We start from the raw sequence: 21774 nt of genomic DNA, 5'->3' as shown, positions 1-21774 counted from the left end.
CAGCCTCACACATCGTGGGAAAAGACATCTCCTCGAACTACCTCAGCAGAGAGAGTCTAGACCCAGGGGAATGGACGCTGTCGACCACAGCCTTCCAGTTGATAGTAAACCGCTGGGGAACCCCAGCCATGGATCTACTGGCAACTCGGTCCCAACTCCCAAGTTCCCAAGTTCTTCAGCCGCAGACGAGAACCGCAATCCCGGGGAATCAATGCCCTCGTCCAGACCTGGCCACAGGAAGACCTGCTATACGCCTTTCCCCCATGGCCATTACTGGGCAGGATCATCCACAAGATAGAACACCACAGGGGACTAGTACTTCTAGTGGCCCCGGACTGGCCAAGAAGGCCATGGTATGCAGACATGCGAAGCCTTCTTGCGGGGAACCCTCTGTGCCTACCGCCACACAGGGACCTACTCAGGCAAGGACCAATCCTCCACGAAGACCCGACTCTATTCTCTTACGGTCTGGCCCTTGAGAGGACTCGCCTGAAGAAAAGCGGATACTCTAAGGCAGTGATTGACACCTTACTTCAAGCACGCAAGTTCTCCACATCACTAGCTTACATATGAATATGGAGAGTATTTGAAGCCTAATGTGAGGACTGCGAGATCCTTCCGCAGGCAGTCAAAATTCCCAAGATCCTGGAATTTCTGCAGGACGGCTTGAAGAAAGCATTGTCCCTCAACTCCATCAAGGTTCAGGTGGCCGCGCTGGCCTGCTTCAGAGCCAAGGTGGACGGCATCAGCCTATCAACCCATCCAGATGTTTCCTGCTTCCTGAGAGGGGTCAAACAAATCCGACCACCCTTAAAGTGGCCGGTGCCGCTATGGAATTGCAATCTAGTATTAGACTCCTTAGCGGGGTCTTCCTTCAGACCAACATGCGGTCTGTCACTGTGGCCCTGAAGACTGCATTCCTGGTGGCAGTATGTTCAGCCTGTCGCATCTCTGAGCTCCAAGCACTATCCTGTCGGAAACTGTTCCTCAGGTTCACACCGGGATCCATACAGCTACGCACTGTCCCCTCCTTTTTACCGAAAGTGGTTTCTCAGTTTCATCTAAACCAAACCATCTCTCTGCCATCTGCAGACGGACACAAGGATTCTAAATGACGGCAGACTCCTAGTCCGATACCTGGAAAGATCGGAATTCGTGCGAAAGACGGACCACCTATTCGTCCTTCACAGCGGAAAGAAACAGGGGGAAGCGGCCTCGTGGGCAACTTTAGCCCGCTGGATCAAAGAAGTAATCAAGGCGGCCTATGTAGAGGCAGGGAAGCCTCCACCTCTACAAGTCAAGGCCCATTCTACAAGGGCCCAGGCTGTGTCCTGGGTGGAAACCCAAGATGCTGTCACCTGCCGAGATCTGTCGGGTGGCGACGTGGTCCTCCATACACACATTCTCCAGGTTCTACTGCCACAACCTTTGCAAGGGCAGCCTCCCGCCCTGTTTTGGGAGTAGCTTTTGTACATCCCATTGGTCCTGAGTCCATCTGGCTACATGCTAGGAAATGGAGAAATTACTTACCTGATAATTTTGTTTTCCTTAGTGTAGACAGATGGACTCAGCATTCCGCCCACGGCTGCCCCGGAATCCGGAAAACTCGGGTGACGAACACGGGTAAGCCAGGTATTACCCCTAGTTCAAGACACCCTAGTTGCCGGGTGTCAGCATTATTCGGTTGAATGCACTGGCGGTCTCCAATTTGGAAATCAGTTGAACCAGTCCTAGTTAATCAAGTTAACCAAGTTAATCAAGTTATTAGAGCACACATATATCCACAATTGCTTTTCAAGGAGAGTACTGAAGACCTAAGCTTCCTGCATGGGTATATGTAGGCTGACATCAGCTTTGAAATCTGACTCCGTCTCCCATCTGCTATCAGGAGTACACTACACCCAATGGTCTTGAGTCCATCTGTCTACACTAAGGAAAATGAAATTATCAGGTAAGTAATTTCTCCATTCTAAGAGTAACTGACCTCAGATTACAAGATGCCAGGTCACAGCAATTGAATAGGACTATTACAAGTCCACAAAAGCTGCTAAAATTATCACACCACTTCTCCCCCACTCCCTCACCATATCCATGCATCTCGTTTAATACTCAGTGTTGGGAATACTGTATTTTGCCCTCTGCTTTTCCAGCTGAAGCTAGTTGGTGTTCTACTCATTGCGTAGCATTTACTCCAGCGATGGGGTGCTATTTCTTACCCACGTGCAATTGCTAAACTTATGGGAAAATTAGATACAGTTGCAGTCAGATCTTGAAACTCCTGTGTTATGTTCCTGTATGGCTGTAGGCAAGTCTGTTCCTTGAGGGACAAAAACTGGTCTGGTTTTCAGGATAACCAGAGGCTTTGCTATTTGTCTTGTCTGGGATGTGTTTGTGTCTTGAGTATATTGTAAGCGGTAGTTATCAGGGACTGTCCCTTGAGTGTGTCTTTACAGTGCTGCATATATCTGATAGCATTATTGAAACAATAGGCAGTAGTAGTAGTAATATGTAATAGTTCTGAGATCAAACTTATGCCAGTGTATCTTATGAATATTCAATGTGGAAGTCCTGAAAACCAGAGCTGTCTTTTGGAGTCTGACATTGCCTACCCTGGTAATACAGTTATGAAATATTCTCTTAGGACAAGCAGGATGGTAGTCTTCACACATGGGTTACATCATTGGATGGAGCCTGGCACGGAAAACTTATGTGAAAGTTTCTGGAACTTTGACTAGGTACACTGAGCATGCCCAGCGTGCCACTATCTGTGCGGCCAAGTGGGGTCTCTCTTCAGTCTCTTTTTTTTCCTTTAAGCATTCACCTCACGGTTAAGTGAAGTCTGGCTTTTTCTTCAGAAATTGCCTTGGAAAAGTTTTTCTCTGGTTTTTTTTCGGGGTTGATTTGCGTTTCTTATCACCAGGTCCCTCTTGGTGCCTCCCCAGTCAGGGTTTTTGGCGTTTTTGATAAGTTTATTTTTGCTACTGTCCCCCCCTCCCATAGTAGTGGTGCCTCTGTGCCTGCTAGTGTCGATCACCCACTGGCACCGCTCTCGTTTATCTCCTTTTTTTTGTTCGTCATGGCCTCATCTGGTTTCTATCGATACCCCCAGTGCCTGAGGACCATGTCCATCACAGACCCTCATGAGCTATGTGTCCTCTGCCTGGAGGCATCTCACAACGTTCGGGGGTGCCACCTCTGCACCTAGATGATTCCCAAGGGACGTTGCGCTTGACTCAATAAGATGGAAAAAAACTCTTCAGGTTGAGAAAGTTCAAGCCATTGATGTCTGCATCGACAGCTTCTGCCCTGATGGTCACCGTGTCCTCAACATCGGCGGGGCCATCGGTTCTGTTGATGCTGCCGGCAGATAGGGGCACTGGGGACCGGCCCTTGTCAGTTTCTTCCAAGTCAAGGATGTTGGGTTCATTGTCATCGACCTCGGCACCAGGGAAAGACTGGGCCAAACCCCGAGGGAAGCTGAAGAAGCATAGTCACTGGTCACTTTCAATGCAAGATACTGGGTTCAGGGAGGTGCTCACTCATGCCTTGATGCCCCCAAAGTGACCCACAGCGAGGAGTACCAATCCTCCATTGAAGCTAGGGGTCTACAACGGTCTCTACTGATCCTGGTGCTAGTCTCTGATCCATCTCGTGGATCCGAGGAAGATCTGGCCACCCCTCCTGCCTCCCAGTCGGTGTTGGCATCAGCAACTTTTGAGGAGGATCTGGAGCGGAGAGTCCAGCTGGCGATGGAACAAGTGCTGCAGGGCGTCGTGCCCATGACACCTACGGTGCCAATGCCCGTGCATCGGCACTGAGAGGAGAGGATCACCTTGCTGGTGGCTGAAAAGAATCAGTAAGTCCTGCTTGGGGAAATGTTTAAAACTTAAAAGTATTGAGGAGAAGTAAAACTATTGTGGTATATTATTTAGAGTGTTTGTGTGTCTGCATTGAATATCTAGTCAGAGGGCAGGCAAAAACCAGGAGTTTGTGTGTTTTGTATTGAATAGGTAGCCAGAAAGGCAGGACCCCCCCCCCCCCAGGTTTGTGTATTTCTATTTCCCAATCCTCCCACCCCTCTCCCACTCACCCCTAACTTATCCTTTAATTTATAGGCAGCTGACACTTAAAAAAAAAAAAAATTAATCAGCCTTTTAACTTAAATTCAGAAATTCCCCACACCTTATCAAGAGTTTAATCATTCCCTTGTAGGTCACTGCCAGATATATAGTGAATAAACTAATAAGGGGCCCTAATTGTATGCAGTCCTACTTCTATAGCAACCTAAAACTTAACTAGGAACTGAACAAATTTAAGATGAAGGCAGCAGTCCAGCAGCAAAAGCGGAGCCTCCCAGTCTTCTGCATTGTCACATGTATGATTTTTTTACCTACCATTGAGAAATTGTACGTATGCATCCAATGCAAATAACTCCTGTCTCAGAGAACGAGTCCGATCTCTGGAGGTTAGAGTGGCAGACCTGGAGGAGATGAGGTAGACAGAGGTATATAGATGAGACCTTCAGGGACATAGTAGCTAAGTCCCAACTCCAGTCTGGCAGCCCTGGTGCTGCCTTGGAGGAAGAAGGTCTCATGATTGGAGAGCATCAACCTGGTACAGCAGGAAATGATCCTATAGCAAGGACCTGCTCTTCAGGTGATGCATTGTCCTCTTGCACCAAGGATGTGTCTCCCAGGGCTACTGCCCAGGAAGGAAGGGTTAGATTGGCCGTCATAGCTGGCGATTCTAATATTACGAATGTAGACAACTGGTGGCTGGTGGGCATGAAGATCACCTAGTAACATGTCTACCTGGTGTGAAGGTGGCAGATCTCAAGCGTCACCTAGATAGGATTTTAGACAGTGCTGGGGAGGAGCCAGCTGACATGGTACATGAGGGCACCAACAACATAGGAATAGGTTGGAGGGGGAGGTTCTGGAAGCCAAATTTTGGCTGTTAGGTAGAAAGCTGAAATCCAGAACCTCCAGGGTAGCGTTCTCTGAAATTCTCCCTGTTCCACGCGCAGGTCCCCAGAGGCAGGCAGAGCTCCAGAGTCTCAGTGCGTGGATGAGACAATGGTCCAAGGAAGAGGGATTCAGTTTGTAAGGAACTGGGGTACCTTTTAGGGAAGGGGGAGTCTTTTTCCGAAGGGATGGACTCTACCTTAACCAGGGTAGAACCAGATTGCTGGCGCTAACCTCTAAAAAGGAGAGAGAGCAGCTTTTAACCTGGAACAAAGGGGAAAGCCGACAGTCGCTCAGCAGCGCATGATTCAGAGGGAGGTATCTTTGAAGGATGCTAATGAAGAATTAGAGTTAGGGCATCCCAACAGAGATGTTCCAATAATAAGAAAAGTAGTCCAAGTGCCTATAATTAAAAACTCACCGGAGCTAAAAGATTCCAATTTATACCTGACATCTGAAAAGCAGAATGTTAAGACAAATAAAGAAACACACTTTGAAATATTTGTATGCTAATGCCAGAAGTCTAAGAAGTAAGATGGGAGAATTAGAGTGTATAGCAGTGAATAATGACATAGATTTAATTGGCATCTCAGGTGGAAAGAGGATAACCAATAGGACAATGCTATAATCAGGGTACAAATTATATTGCAATGAGAGAGGAACGTTTTGGTGGCGGGGTGGCTCTTTATGTCCGGGATGGCATAGAATCCAACATGATAAAGTTCATGCATGAGATTAAATGTACAAACGGATCTTTATGGATAGAAATCGCTTGCATGTTGGGGAAGAGTATAGTGATAGGAGTATACTACTGTCCACCTGGCCAAGATGGTGAGAAGGACAGTGAAATGCTAAGAGAAATTAGGGAAGCAAACCAAATTGGTAGTGCAGTAATAATGGGAGATTTCAATTACCCCAATATTGACTGGGTAAATGTAACATCAGGGCATGCTAGAGAGATAAAGTTCCTGGATGGAATAAATGAGTTTTATGGAGCAATTGGTTCAGAAACCAACGAGAGAGGGAGCAATTTTAGATCTAATTCTCAGAGGAGCGTAGGATTTGGTGAGAGAGGTAATGGTGGTGGGGGCTGCTTGGCAATAGTGATCATAATATGATCAAATTTGAATTAATGACTGAAAGGGGAATGGTAAGTAAATCCATAGCTGTAGCACTAAATTTTCAAAAGGGAAACTGATAAAATGAGAAAAGAAATTGAAAGGTGCAGCTACGAAGATAAAGTGTGCAACAGGCATGGACATTGTTTAAAAAAAAAAAAAATACCATCGTAGAAGCACAGTCCATATGTATTCCTCACATTAATAAAGGTGGAAGGAAGGTCAAACGATTGCCAGAGTGGCTAAAAAGTGAGGTGAAGGAGGCTATTTTAGCCAAAAGATCTTCCTTCAAAAATTGGAAGAAGGATTCATCAGAAGAAAATAGAATTAAGCATAGGCAAGTTAAATGTAATTGATAAGACAAGCTAAGAGAGAATTTGGCCATAGAGGCAAAAACTCACAATAAAAACTTTTTAAAAAATATATCCGAAGGAGAAAGCCTGTGAGGAAGTCGGTTGGACCATTAGACGATTGAGGGATTAAAGGGGCATTTAGGGAAGATAAAGCCATTGCGGAAAGATTAAACGATTTCTTTGCTTCTGTGTTTACTGAAGAGGATGTTGGGGAGGTACCTGTACCGGAGAAGGTTTTCAGATGGACTAAACCAAATCACGGTGAACCTGGAAGATGTGGTAGGCCTGATTGACAAACTGAAGAGTACTAAATCACCTGGACTGGATGGCATACACTCCAGGGTTCTGAAAGAACTAAAAAATGAAATTTCAGACCTCTTTCAATTAATTTGTAACCTATCATTAAAATAATTTGATGTACCTAAAGATTGGAAGATGGCCAATATAACCCCAATATTTAAAAAGGGCTCCGGTGATCCACGAAACTATAGACCAGTGAGCTTGACTTCAGTGCCGGGAAAAATCGTCAAAACTGTTACAAAGAATCACAAAACATTTAGATAGACATGGTTTAATAGGACATAGCAAGCATGGATTTACCCAAGGGAAGTCTTGCCTCACAAATAAATAAAAAATATATGGACAAAGGTATACCAGTAGATATGGTGTATTTGGATTTTCAGAAAGCGTTCATCAAAGTGCCACATGAGAGGCTTCTAAGAAAACTAATAAGTCATGGGATAGGAGGTGATGTCCTTTTGTGGATTGCAAGCTGTTTAAAAAACAGGAAACAGAGTAGGATTAAATGGTCTGTTTTCCCAGTGGAAAAAGGTAAACAGTGGAGTGCCTCAGTGATCTGTACTTGGACCAGTGCTTTTTAGTATATTTATAAATGATTTGGAAAGGGGTATGACAAGTGAGGTGATCAAGTTTGCAGATGATACAAAATTATGCAGAATAGTTAAATCTCAAGCTGATTGTGATAAATTGCAGGAGGACCTTGTGAGACTGGAAGATTGGGCTTCCAAATGGCAGATGAAATTTAATGTGGACAAGTGCAAAGTAATGCATATAGGGAAAACTAATCCTTGCTGTAGTTACACAATTTTAGGTTCTGTCTTAGGAGTTACCACCCAGGAAAGAGATCTAGGTATCATAATGGATAATGCATTGAAATCAGCCCAGTGTGCTCTGGTGATCAAAAAAGCAAAGAAAATGCTAGGAATTATTAAGAAGGGAATGGCAAATAAAACGATGGATATCATAATGCCTCTGTATTGCTCCATGGTGAGACCACATCTTGAATGCTGTGTGCATTTCTGGTCGCCACATCTCAAAAAATATATACTTGCACTGGAGAAAGTGTAGAGAAGGGCAACCAAAATAAGTGGCATTGAATGGCTGCCTTATGAGGTAAGGCGAAGGAAGTTAGGGCTGTTCAGTTTGGAGAAGGGACTACTGAGGGGGGATATGATAGAGGTTTACAAAATCATAAAAGGACTTGAAAAAGTTAATGTAAATCCATTATTTACTCTCTCAATTAATAGAAGGACTAAGGGGCATGCCATGAAGATAACAAATAGCTCGTTTAAAACAAATTGAACAAAATTCTTTTTCACTCAATGCATAGTTAAGCTCTGGAATTAAATGCCAGAGGATGTGGTTACAGCAGTTAGTGCATTAAAAAAGGTTTGGATAAGTTCCTAGAGGAAAAATCCATAAACTGCTATTAATAAATAATAGTAGCTTGAGATTTATTTAATGTTTGGGTACTTGCCAGGTACTTGTGACTTGGATTGGCTACCGTAGGGAAACGGGATACTGGGCTTGATGGACCTTGGTCTGACCCACTATGTCAATTCTTATGTTCCGTTCTGGAACAGCTCAGTATGCTCATCTGTCCGTTACTGACCCAGCTGGCATTGATTCCTAGGAGGGCATTGATGCCTTCCCTGACCGATACAGTGCTCATTGCTGGCTCCTCCGGTGCCCATGCCTCTGGACGAAGGCTGAGCACCTAGGACCTGATCCCCTGTGGATTACAGTGAGGATGAGGCTCCATATGACCCCGGGGGGGATGCCACTGCAGATTCTTCCTCCGAGGACTCGAGAGTCTCCCTTCAGAGCCTTCTCCTCCAGAGGAACAAAGGAAGTCCCCACCGGAGGACTTGACCTTTGCAGGTTTTGTGCAGGCAATGGCCAAGACCATCCTTTTTCAGTTGTTGACAGAGGAGGATGCCAGGCTCAAAATGCTGGAAACCCTCCAATTTGTGGTGGCTCCTAAGGAGGTCCTGGCGGTCACGGTATATGACATCTTTAAGGAGTTGCTGCAGAGGATCTGGGAACACCTCCTTCACAGTACCTCCCTTGAATAGGAAGGCGGATGGGGTTTACCTCACCCAGAAGGCTACCGGATTCAAGAAGCATCAGCTATCATGCTAATTGGTGGTGGACGAATCCACACCCAAGAGGGCCAAGCACTCTTGGACCCATGCCTCTGAGCCCCCAGGGAAAAATCACAGGGTGATGGATGCTCTTGGGAGGAAAGTATTCCAGGGTGTCATGCTTATTGCCCACATTGCCTCCTACCAGCTCTACATGAGCCAGTAGTCGCAGAACCTCTGGAAGCAGGTGCAGGAGGCGGCTGAGCAGCTTCCTCAACAGCAGCAAGACACCTTCATGTTACTAGTGCATAAGGGCCTGGAGTGCGGAAAACACGAGGTTCATCCAACCTACGATGTTTTCGAAACGGCATCAAGAGTCTCTGCAGCAGGAATCAGTGCCTGCAGAACGGCATGGCTGCAGGCCTCTGAACTCCAACCGGAAGTACAGGAAAAACTAGCTGACTTGCTGTATTCAGGAGACAGTCTCTTCCGAGACAGGATGAAGGATTGGTAGCCCAGTTGCAGGACCACCATGAAACCCTCCAACAACTTTCCACCAGTGCTTCAGACCTTTCCTCCTCAGCGAGAAGGTCAGCGAGACAGGGTCAGAGGAAGTCTTTCTACTACCAAAGGAAGCAATATCCTCTGGCCCCTCATTCACATTCACAGAGGGTGAGCTCCCGCGGCTGTCTCAGACAGCAGAGAGCTCCCAAACCACAGCTAGTGCCCCTGTCAAATCTCTTGACAGGGTTTTGACTGAATGGTAGGGAGCATTAGCTAGTCGCCTGTACCTGAGACGTCGGATCCCCCAGTCAGGGGCAGGCTACTGTTATTCGAGGATCAGTGGCCCAATATAACCTCAGACCAGTAGGTTCTGTCCATCATCCGTCAACCTATTGGGTATCCTGCCAAATTGTCCTCCGTGCCCATATTGGGGGCCAGTAGTGCATCAGGCACTTATACGGGAGCTCTCCACCCTCTTAATGGACAGAACAGTCAAACCTGTCCCACCAAGGTAAAGAGGGCAGGGATTCTACTCCTGGTACTTCTTGATTTCAGTGAGAACAGGGGAACTGCGTCTCAACCTAAATCTGAGGGCCTTGAACAAGTTTCTAAAAAGAGAAAAGTTCAAGATGATTTCCCTGAGCACCCTGATTCCCCTCTTGCAAAAAGGGGACTGGATATGCTCCCTTGATTTGAAGGACACATACACTTACATTGAGATCTTCCCAAGTCACAGGAAGTATCTCAGATTTGTTGTGAGAAAACAGCAGTTCCAGTAAGAGTGATGCCGTTTGGGCTTGCGTCGGTCCCAAGTGTCTTCACAAAATGCCAAACCATGATAGGGATGCACCTTTACAGGCTGGGAGTGCATGTTTTCCCTTACCTGGTCGATTGACTGGCCAAGAGAACATCTCAGGCAGGAGCCACTTGGTCTAAGCGCTTGATCATCCGGGTGTTGGAGTCACTATGGTTCATCATCAACTACCCAAAGTCCCATCTCAGCCGGTCACCTGCTAGACATGGCTCAGGCAAAAGCCTTCCTGCCACGATCCAGGGTGGTCACCTTGATGTCCATAGCGGCGGTGATTCAACAGAGCCAGCAGGTGTCAGCTCAGCACATGTTGAGGCTGTTGGGCCACATGGCCGCAATTGTCCATGTTACTCCCTTGGTATGTTTGCACATGCATAGAGCCCTTTGGACCCTGAGGTCACAGTGGGCACCAGGCCACGCAGAGCCTCCAGGATTGCATCCAAATCACCCCGTTTCTCCTGGACACTCTCTCATGTGGAGGGTACTCTCAAATTTGAAACAAAGAATATCCTTCGAGAGTCCTCCTGCCTACATTGTCCTAACCACTGATGCATCCACCCTGGCGTAGAGAGCTCATGTAGAGAGGCTCTGCACTCAGGGCCTCTGGTCTGCCCAAAAAACACGTTGTCAAATCAATTTCCTGGAGCTTCAGTGGTCAGGTTCGTGCTATGGGCTTTCAGAGATCAGCTGTCCAAGAAAGTTGTCCTGATCCAAACAGACAACCAGGTAGCTATGTAGAATGTCAACAAGCAGGGTGGCACAGGGTCATACCTCTTGTGTCAGGAAACAGTCCAGATCTCGTCCTGGGCCTTGTCCCACAAGATGGTGCTTAGGGCCACGTATCTTGCAGGAATGGAGAACATGATAGCGGACAGATTAAGTTGTGCCTTCAGACCTCACGAGTGGTGTTTGGACCACGGGGTAGTGAACCAGATTTTCCACCTTTGGGGGAGCCCTGATGTGGATCTGATGTCTCCCTGCAACAGAAAGGTGACTCAGTTCTTCCTGTACAGATAGGACAGCAAACCAGCCTCTGACGCCTTTGCCCACAATTGGGTCAAGGGTCTTCTGTATCCTCAGATTCCCTTACTGGCAAAGACTCTCTTGAAGCTTCACGAGGACAGAGGGACTATGATTCTCATAGCCAATCATTGGACGAGACAGGTCTGGTTTCCAGTCCTTCAGGAGTTTTCCATATGGAAACCGATCTCTCTGGGGACTTCCCCAGAGCTCATCAAGCGGCATCTCAACCTCAGTCTCTGATGCTCACAGCCTGGATTAATTCTGCAGTCCCTCGATCTCTCTGAGGTTGTTAACTCGGGTCCTTGTGGCTTCTAGAAAGCCTTCCACTAGAGTCCTACGGAGTGAAGTAGAGAAGGTTTTCCTTGTGGTGTGAGCAGAAGGCCCTAGATTCGTTCTGCCCCACACAAAAACTGTTTAATTACCTTCTACACCTATCTGAGGCTGGCTTAAAAACCAACTCTATTAGAGTTCAATTGGCCATACCTCCATGGGTGCAGATGGTATGCCCAACTCTGTATAGCCTATAGTTGTATGCTTAATGTGGGGCCTGCTTCAATTTGAAGCCACCCCTAAGGCCTCCTACTGTGTCTTGGGTCCTCAGCGTGGTGCTCGCTCAGCTGATGAAAGCTCCCTTTGAGCCGCTGCGTTCCTGTGACCTGAAGTACCTGACCTGGAAGTTCATATTTTTGGTGGCAGTCTCAGCATGCAGGGTCAGTGGGCCTTGGTGACTTATCCACCTTACACTAAGTTTTTTAATGACAGGGTGGTCTTGCATACACACCCTAAGTTTCTGCCTAAGGTGGTGACTGATTTCCATCTTAAACAGTCACTCATCCTGCCAACATTCTTTCCCAGGCCCCATTCACACCAAGGTGAATAAGCGCTGCATAGTTTGGACTGCAAGAGAACCGTAGCCTTCTATCTGGAGTGAACAGAAGCCCATAGACAGTCCACCCAATTTTTTATTTCTTTTGATAGGAATAGGTTGGGAGTTGCCGTTACCAAACAGACCCTATCCAGTTGGCTAGCAGATTGCATCTCCTTCTGTTATGCCCAGGCGGGATTGCATCATGGGGGTCATGTCAAGCCTCATTCTGTCAGAGCCATGGCAAAATTGGTGGCCCACTTGCGAGCAGTTCCCATGGAGGAGATCTGCAAGGTTGTGACATGGAGTTCTCTCCACACATTCGCTTCCCACTACTGTCTGGATAGGAATGGCCGACGTGACAGTAGGTTCGGCCAGTCTGTCCTCAGTAATCTCTTCAAGGTGTAGAACTCAACTGTCGCTGCCTAGGGTCCATTGTTTGGGTTCAAGCTGTCTCCGCCTTTGTTACCAACAGCATTGTGGTTGTTGTGCCTGTTGACACCTGGTTGGTGCCTGTTGACCTCTTTTGTGTTGGGGAGCAGCCTATAGCTAGGGATTCACCCATGTGTGAGGACTACCATCCTGTTTGTCCTAGGAGAAAGCAAAGTTGCTTACCTATAACAGGTTTTCTCCTAGGGCAGCAGGATGTTAGCCCTCATGAAACCTGCCCACCACCCTGCGGAGTTGGGTTTCTCCTCATATTTTTCATTATTGTAATTCTATGTTACAAGACTGAAGAGGGACCCCCCCCCCCCCCACACACACACACACACACACACACACGTGGATCTGTGATATAGGGCATGCTAGGCATGCTCAGTGTGCCTAGTCAAAGTTCTAGAAACTTTGACACAAGTTTTCTATGCTGGGCTCTATCTGATGTCACCCATGTGTGAGGACTAACATCCTGCTGTGCTCAGAGAGCAACTTACAGGTAAGCAACTCTATCTGTCAGGATATAAATGTTATTTATTCTCTGCATGGCAGTGGATGGCATTGCCACTGAGTCTGTGAGCCAAGCCAGTAATTGTCGCCATTGTATTATCATAGAATATACACATAACAGAAGAACCTTTCTCTCTTATTTTGGCTGTTCAGCAGCTTGCTTTTCACTCTTTATTAGACTGACTTCTAGCTATGTGATCTTCCTCCTTGTTTCTTTCAGGATGCAGTGTCTGCCCTGCTGGCTCGGACCACAGCTCAGCTTGAAGCAGTAGAGAGGGAACTGGCCAAGGAGAGAGTGAAACTTGAATACACAGAGGAGGAAATCCTAGAGATGGAGAGAAAGGAAGAACAGGCAGAAGCTATATCTGAGAGGTGAAAATGTTACATCAAACAAATTTTCACTTTGCGAGTCTCAGCACACTTGCCTACCTTTCATACCTTACAAGAATAGTGCAAGATCCATTGACTTTGGAGAAATAAATGTGGAGAGTCTTTGAACCTGTGAGCTTTGGACATTTGTATACCTGGAATAGTGAGATGCTCTCTCTTTTCTTTGATTCAGCAATTTTCCTCCTATTCCTTTCAGCTTTTCGGTTCAGTTGGAAGCAGGGCTGGGATTGGGAGCTAGGAGCCCTCGTTTGCATCTGCCTAGCGATTTTTTTCTCCCTATTTTATGTCCGCTCCCAATTTATTTAGAAAACATTTCTAGACAGATTTTACAGCTTACTAGTATCACTATTGGTCCAGGAGAAAGCACTGTTCTTTGTAGGATGTGTAATCATTTAGTTGAAACAACATACCAAATAGTCCAAGGATGTTTCTTATTCAGGTAAGACTACAAGGCCGAAGCAAGGAAACGTTTATAAATTATTGCACGGCAAGAATTCCTACACTAGAGGCCTTCAGGAGATATTGAATGGGATTAGCAGGCACGTAGAACCAGATTTAAGATTCAAGCAAAACATAGGGCAAGAAAAGGTAGTGTATGTTAGAAATATTGAGAACAGGGTGTTAAGGTAGCACCTAACTAGGACTGAGCAGAAGGCATAAAAGGACACTATAATGACCCATGAATCCAACGTGTTGGTTCAGTTTATCATATTTTGAATCTAAGAGATGAATTTTGAGTTCCCTGCTCCTCTTTTACTGAATGTTTTTGAAGTCACCCTTAAGAACTAGTACAGATAAATCTGAGACTGGGTATCTTGGCTGGGTGAAGTGCTGTCCCTCAGGTGTGCTGGTGCTTGGGCTGGATATAGTGTGTTATTGGTAATTCTTCCTGGTTTGGAAGACTTTTTCTTTTTTTGTGTGCAAGAACTATGTAGCAGATTAGTTCCTCCTGCCCAAACTGAATGCACTTAGATAGCAGCATTTACTGCATTAACCTACTTTAAAATGATGTGAATCTGCAGATTTCCTGTTCATAGCTTACTGGTGCCTTCTGATGCTAAATATTTTAAACCTGAAATATGTCATAGAAGAAACAATCAGTGTAAGCGATTGCTCTGTGCACACAGTGAGATGCAGGTGGCTGTTTTAGCAAGTTCATTGTATCTCATTTGATGCCTTCTGACATGTTAACATGATTCCCAGTCTGATTTGAATATTGAGATTCCTGTACCGTGGTCATAATCACTCATCTGCAAAATAATGTGTAGACTTCCAATCTGTAGTGCAGAATTCTCATCTAGATCCTGGAAAAAATTGACTTCTTTGCATATTGGTACATTGAATTAGACCTACATAACAATTAGCAAGAGGTAATGCGTATGAACTTTACATCTGGAGAAGGGACCTTTGCATCTTGTAAGCTTGTGTACATCATTTTTGGATACTTCCTGTACTGACCTGGTCCAAAGCATCACATAGATTGATGCAGTTATGTTAGTATCACATAAGTGATGGTGTTAATATTTGTTCAAATGGCCTGTCTTTAGGAGCTGGCAAGCAGAATCTGTTGACAGTGGATGTAGTAACTGCACGCAGATTGTTCCTGCTTATCCAGACGCTTGCTGTGGAGACCCCATCCATGGGCCTTTGCTTGCAGGACAAGCGAGCCAGTATAATTCTAGAACAATTCCAACTCCGCCACTCAAGGTAGGTGGACAAAACTGTAGGTTGAAGATTCTCGCTGTACAGGTTATGTTTATCACCTAGTGTGTTCTCAAAATGTAAGCTACAACTTGTAAGTGCTCTAGTGGATTAAAAAAGAGTTGTAAATGTGTTTGCACAGAAACGCATTTCTATCAAATCTTGACAAATGCCATCTCCTGTGTTCATAAAAAGTGTCTTGATCCCTGTTCTATAGCATAGTTAGTAAAGGACATGCAGGGTCATCGGTAACCCTTACAATCACATCTTCATCCCATTTCTGAGCTCCTGCATGCCTGTTCTCACACATCTGACTGGCTCCCTGTATTGTGAAGGCTAACCTTCAAAGGTTAGCCAGATAAAGCCTCTGAATACTGCCCTCAGAAAGACTGATGAAGTAGCTGCAACACAAGTCTTCAGCCACCTTTGCATCTCTGATTTTATCAGATCTACAAACCAATTTTTGTAAGGCGAAGCCAGGGACTATGTGCTATGGTGTAAGCATTTTGCAGCTTTTGAAAAGTACCTGTGAACTGAAGCAGAGGCTCAGATCTGATGGGTGAATCCTTTCTCAACTTCGGTGTAGTAAGATTTAACAAGACCACTGTCACCACTCTCTGGGGTAATGTTTGTGCTGGTAGTTATTTCTTGTTCATCATAATAACTTCACTGAAATACACTGTGCCTTGGATATAACATGCAGGTAGATAAAGAGACCAACACAGAAGATCTCTTCCCAGGAGAGGTGGCTGTTCTTCCAAAAGACAGGGCTAGCCGCAGGTCCCGTGGCTCTCCTTTCGTTCGCAGCAGCGCTATCGTCCGTTCCCAGACTTTCTCGCCTGGAGCAAGAAGTCAGTATGTTTGCAGAGTGAGTGAAAAAGCCTTCTGGCTTTTTTTTTTTTTCAGTGGAGGGGGGGAAGGGAGTGAGAAGTGCTTAGGTAGCCATCTCAGATTCCCTGAGCTTCCAGCCAAATCCAGGACCTGCCGCATTACAGTTTGTTTCAATTTATTATCCCAGGGATTGGGGGGGAAAAGGGGAAAAGATCAAGACCAGGGGCTGAGGCACTGGCATCGCGCTCAGGGGTATGCTGTGGCCCCTGCTTTGGTTCTCGGCCTATCCCTAGGCCAGGGCCTGGCTTCAGGTCTGAGCCTTGGCTCGACAGATGACGTTTTATTTATTTTTTTCAAAAAGATACATTTAAATTTCGTTGGATTTTAGAAAACAAAATGAAAAGAAATAGGAAATATCATTGTCTCTTCCTATTTCGTTTCTGACGAATGCACATTCCTAGTAATAAATATGTAAGGGGTTTTTTTTTTTTTGTTTGTTTTTTATTAAACAGACTATAATGCTGTGTGATAGGAGGAGATCCAATTTCAAATCTCCTACCCATCCGGGCCAGAGAGGGAAGGAAGACTGCTGCTGCTACAGTGGCAGCCAAGGGCCAGTGAGGGTTCCTCTGAGATGTGTGCTATCTTGGGGTTGGGGGGTGGGTGGGAGTGTCAAACTAGGGAGAGAAAAAGTAACCACATCAGCTGTTAATACTTTTCTGATCTTTTCTGTGCAGCTGTATCGCAGTGATAGCGACAGCTCAACCCTGCCCAGAAAGTCACCTTTCATCCGGAATACCTTAGAGAGGCGGACCCTGCGCTATAAGCAGGTACTGTATAGTGCATGTGAGAGATGACTCTTGAGGGACACTGATGCAGGTAAGTGCATACTGAGGCAGAGCACAGTAAGTGGAGACAAGAATCTGCTGGTAATTCTGAACAGTTCAAATCACAATTCCAGGCCATAACTCTCCAGCAGTAACTAGTACTAAATCAGGAGAACTGTGGTGGGAGTCACCGGGGCGAAGCACCCTTGTATTTCATTTTCCATATATGATTAATAAAGTATCTCCAGGCAATAGTGAGTGAACTGCAAAGTGCTATCCTAAGTGGAATTTCATGTGTAATTCAGAGACACTTTTAGGATCCTGATGCTGCTTATGGGATAAGGGGAGGTCCTTTTCCATACCTGCCTTTTCACTTGCTGCCATCTTGTTTGAGTGACTGGATTCACAGTGGAGAGGCGCAGTGCACCAGAGCTGGCGTGACTGAACATTAGAAAAACGTAGGAGAAGCTATGACAGCTGATATGGGTTGCCCAAATCACTGCCTGTTGCAATGCCGGGACCCTCAGTTGATCTCTGGCTTTCCTCCACTTCTTTGTGGCCAGGGATTATGCCATGCTTTTCTCTTTTTGCCTCCACAACGGCTGTGCTGAGCTACCCTGCAGAAAAGCCCCTTCATTCCAAGGAAAAGGTTCTTGCATTTCTTGTTTCTAGCAGCCAGACCTTTGTCGATTTGCTGCTGGCTGGAAAAATATGTCTACCTGCCTAGTTACAAACTAGCTGTGCTTAAAATTATGGAGTTTTGTGATAGTGGAGAACTTATGCAGCAGAACCTCTGGATTTTGGGCAGGTCACGTAGGGTGCTGTGGTTCTTTTGCATAGGATTATCAGAGGGTTCCCTTGACACGTCATCTCTGGCCTTATTTAAAGTGAATACCTCTACCCCCATGCTTTAACTGTTGACCAAATGGCTATAGCAATGGGCTGAGAACCAGGGAAGCTGGGGGTCCCAAACCCTGCTTTTCTCACTCACGCTCCTTGTGACTTGGAAACTTAGAGGGCAATTCAGTAATGTGGCGAGCAGCAAATTGATCCCTTGTAAAGTTGCAGTCATAACTTCTCCCAGATATTAAAAGGGACTTAGGCGCTCAGCCTGTCGCTGAATGTTTGGGTAAAATGAGGAATGTGATTTTTCCAGCCAAACTTATGTATGTAATTTAACCTGGACAGCACTGAATATGGGAAGGGTTAAACCCCACCCTGGAACACCGCCATTGACACACATTTTAATGCAGGTAAATTTTATTTGCACATAATTTGTGTTCCGTGGGGGAAATGTTCAAAGCTTAGTTTTAGTGCGGTTTTTTTTTTTTTTTTTTTAAATTTATACTTTATTGAGATTTTAAACAAAATACAGTTGTAAAAAATCAAAAAGAAAACATTTTTCATATATGAATACACTTAAAGAAATCCTGTTGAAATAAGCAAATACAAATACATCAAAAATCCTAGTCCACATTATGGGAGGATCAATTCACTTATATTGTTAGGAAATTATGCAATCAAATTTGCAACATTGGAGATAAACATTTTTATTTATTTGCAGCTATCTACCTCAGGCCTTATCTTGCAGAAAAGTTTCCAAATGAGTTGGATCCTGAAAAATAAATGTGTTTCTTTGTAGCACTACTAAACATTTGCATGGAAATTTTAGGAAAAAGGTTGCCCCCAATGCCAAAACCCTTTGTTTTAACATTAGAAATTGCTTCCTCCTTAATTGCGTGCTGCGTGAAACATCCGGAAAAACCTGTATTTTCTGACCACAGAACAAATAATCCTTATTCTTGAAATATTTCTATAAAACAAAATTTTTATCACATTCCCTACAAAAAGTAACGAATAAAGTTGCTCTTTTAGGAATGTCATCAATAGATGATTCTAAGAATGCCGTCAGATTAGGGGAGTCTTGTTGGACTTGGTCCATACCCTCCTCACCCTCCTGTAATTTCAAGGTCGTATTAGAAAGATAGTATAATTTTGAGATATTTTTTTCATCAATATTATTGATTGCCAAAATCTCTACAAAATATTTTTTCAACAATTCATGGGCTGATATAAGTCTAGTTACTGGAAAATTTAAAAAACGTAAATTTTTCATCCTTAACGTATTTTCTAGATTTTCTATCTGCCTCTGATTTAACAAACTGTCCTTAATGAATGAATTGTTAACCCCTTGTAAAGAGTTTATTTGTGATGTCATATTCTTACTAGCTTCCTCCAGTTTATCTAATCGAACATTATGCTTCCCTACAAATTCTTTGATCTCATTACAGGTTTTATTATTTTGAGCAATTGACATAGTCATAGTTTTCTGCAACTCATTGATAGCGCGCCAAACGTCTCCCAAAGTAACATTTTCGGGTTCAACATGTTCAGTGATTACTGCCTGTAATCCTGAATCTCCTATTGTCCCCCCTTCCTCTATACCCCCAACAATAAGTGGGGCTAGAGAGTCCGTATTCGGAATTTCATCCATTTGAGGCAAATTTTGATGGGAGAGGTCTGGTGGATCAAAAATTTGCTGAGGTGGCTGCAATTGGCTAGGGCTCTGAGAAGTTCCTGATGAAAAAGAAATGTTCGGAATCGAATTGCGGGCAGATTGACTTACCCTTCTAATAATATGGGAGTCCATTGGTCCTCTGGTCTCAAGCGGTGCTGGGGAGGATGTCCACACCTTGGTCTTTCGTTTTCTCCCCATACAGGAAAGAAATATCAATTCGAAGAAAAAAAAAATTTAGAAGGGGCGCGCCCCTTTGGCGCGCGGCTTCGGCTGCGCGCCGGCGGCTGTGCGCCACCCTGCCCCGAATTTATTACCAGTCCTGTCCCCGAATGATGACGTCATGGGGGGGGGGCGTAGCCAGCAACGCCGAGCAGTTGACTCAAGCTCCCAGCTGTAAAAAGGAGCTCTCAGCGTTCCCTTTCGCCTGTCCTCTCCAACGAGAGGTCTCTCCTGGCAAGTCCTCCGGTTAGTTGCGCCGCCCTGCCCCGAATTTATTACCAGTCCTGTCCCCGAATGATGACGTCACAGGGGGGGGCGTAGCCAGCAATGCCGAGCAGTTGACTCAAGCTCCCAGCTGTAAAAAGGAGCTCTCAGCGTTCCCTTTCGCCTGTCCTCTCCAATGAGAGGTCTCTCCTGGCAAGTCCTCCAGTTAGTTGCGCCGCCCTGCCCCGAATTTATTACCAGTCCTGTCCCCGAATGATGACGTCACGGGGGGGGGGGGGGGGCGTAGCCAGCAACGCCGAGCAGTTGACTCAAGCTCCCAGCTGTAAAAAGGAGCTCTCAGCGTTCCCTTTCGCCTGTCCTCTCCAACGAGAGGTCTCTCCTGGCAAGTCCTCCGGTTAGTTGCGCCGCCCTGCCCCGAATTTATTACCAGTCCTGTCCCCGAATGATGACGTCACGGGGGGGGGGCGTAGCCAGCAACGCCGAGCAGTTGACTCAAGCTCCCAGCTGTAAAAAGGAGCTCTCAGCGTTCCCTTTCGCCTGTCCTCTCCAACGAGAGGTCTCTCCTGGCAAGTCCTCCGGTCAGTTTTAGTGCGTTTTAATGCCCAACCGAGCTCTAAAAGCTAGGCCCTGCTGGGCTGAGCCTGCCGCTGCCTCCCCAAAGTGCATCCAGTCTCACTAATCCAAAAATATATGGGCTGGGGGTTGGTGCCAGTCTCTCCCTGCTCCCAGGTACTGTCTATTTTTTTCTAATCTATTTGTGTCCAGGGCCCCCCTTCCTTTCCACCCCAACCCTTACCCTCCTGGATAACAGCAGTTCCCTGTACATACCAGAATCAGTCCAGACCGCTGGGTTATGCCTCCCTTCCAGCAGATGGAATCAGAGAAAAGCTGAAAAGCACCCCCAGATAACCCCAGTGTGCCACCTGCGATCCTTTAGTATTTCTCTGACTCCAGCAGATGAAGGATGGCATAACCTGCGGTCCTGATCCTTTGCAAAATTCTTGATTTGATTACTTAATAAGTCTAAAGGGTTTCTTATAACCTTAGTGCCTTTGACTAGATCAACTTGTAGTAAGTAAAAAGAAAAAAAAAAGAAAAAGGGAATAGTGTACAGAGCACTTGATAATAGCAGGCAAGGCTGGGCTTCTGCCCTACGACCTTAATACCCGGAAAATCCTTACTCAGCCTTGCCTGCTATTATTTATTTACCGGTGAGCCGGTCCCCCCCTTCCCCCGTACAGGACCAGAGACGTCTCAATTCCTCTGGTGGGTGCTAATACCTGTAGATTAAGCCCAGGGACGTTCATTCCTCTGGTTGAGTGGCTCTGAGTTTAAAAAAAAAAAATTGAAGACAAAGAGAAACTTTTCACACAGAGCTAGCCTGCTGAGATCTCCCGGGGCTCCGGAGGGGGTGAATTTCTTTCACTCAGCTGACTTTATTTATTGTTTAACTCACCATGCCACGGGGATCGCGCTGTGCAGCTTGTGGAGAGCCGGCAGCACAGCTCTCCCACGAAGGCCTCTGCTCCCGCTGTATCCCCGGGGGCGATCGCGCGGCTTAGGAAGCCATCAGTCAGCTCAGAAGCAGAGGCCTGCCCCAACCCCAATAAGCACGGGAATGGCGGCCATTGTACCCGATTCGGGTCCCGATGCTGCTCAGGGGGAGGGGATTTTCCTCCATTTTCTCCACCTTCGTTGAGCCCTCAAAGACCTCGTGATTGGGTGCCTGGTTCTTCACCTCCCCCTGCCTTACCTTCGGGGGGGGGGGGCTCTTAAAGAGACAGCACACATTTTCTTCACAGTTTGTATAACTGCTTCACAAGGCTTATATGGAAGCTGAGGCAGACTTGGATTGGCAGTATTCTCCTCCGGCTAAGATCCCTAAGCCTGTGGAGGGTCAAGGGACTTCTAGGACCTGTCTTTCCTGTTCAGTCCCTGCCGAGGAGATCCCGATGCCTTCCACACCTCCAGATCCCACGCTCCCGGATCCCTCCACGGTGGACATGAGTGATGATGTGGACACTTCCGCTCCGGTGGAGGGTGGCGATCCGCGGGTGCTGCAGTTGTTTCGCAGGGAGGAGCTAGACCCCTTGATT

At 46.0% G+C, this 21774-nt stretch overlaps 1 protein-coding gene across 1 annotated transcript in view; it reads left to right on the top strand.

Annotated features, from left to right (window-relative positions):
- Window positions 1-21774, top strand: part of WWC3 (WWC family member 3) — a 319559-nt gene that overhangs the window by 273921 nt on the left and 23864 nt on the right. Inside the window, exons 17-20 of the mRNA XM_029604359.1 lie at window positions 13188-13339; window positions 14905-15064; window positions 15762-15926; window positions 16627-16719. Coding sequence (XP_029460219.1) covers window positions 13188-13339; window positions 14905-15064; window positions 15762-15926; window positions 16627-16719 — 570 coding nt within the window. The remainder of the gene's footprint in view (window positions 1-13187; window positions 13340-14904; window positions 15065-15761; window positions 15927-16626; window positions 16720-21774) is intronic.

The sequence above is a fragment of the Rhinatrema bivittatum genome, chromosome 5 (assembly GCF_901001135.1).
Source record: "Rhinatrema bivittatum chromosome 5, aRhiBiv1.1, whole genome shotgun sequence".
Lineage (NCBI taxonomy): Eukaryota > Metazoa > Chordata > Amphibia > Gymnophiona > Rhinatrematidae > Rhinatrema > Rhinatrema bivittatum.
This window is presented reverse-complemented; position numbering and strand designations above follow the sequence as displayed.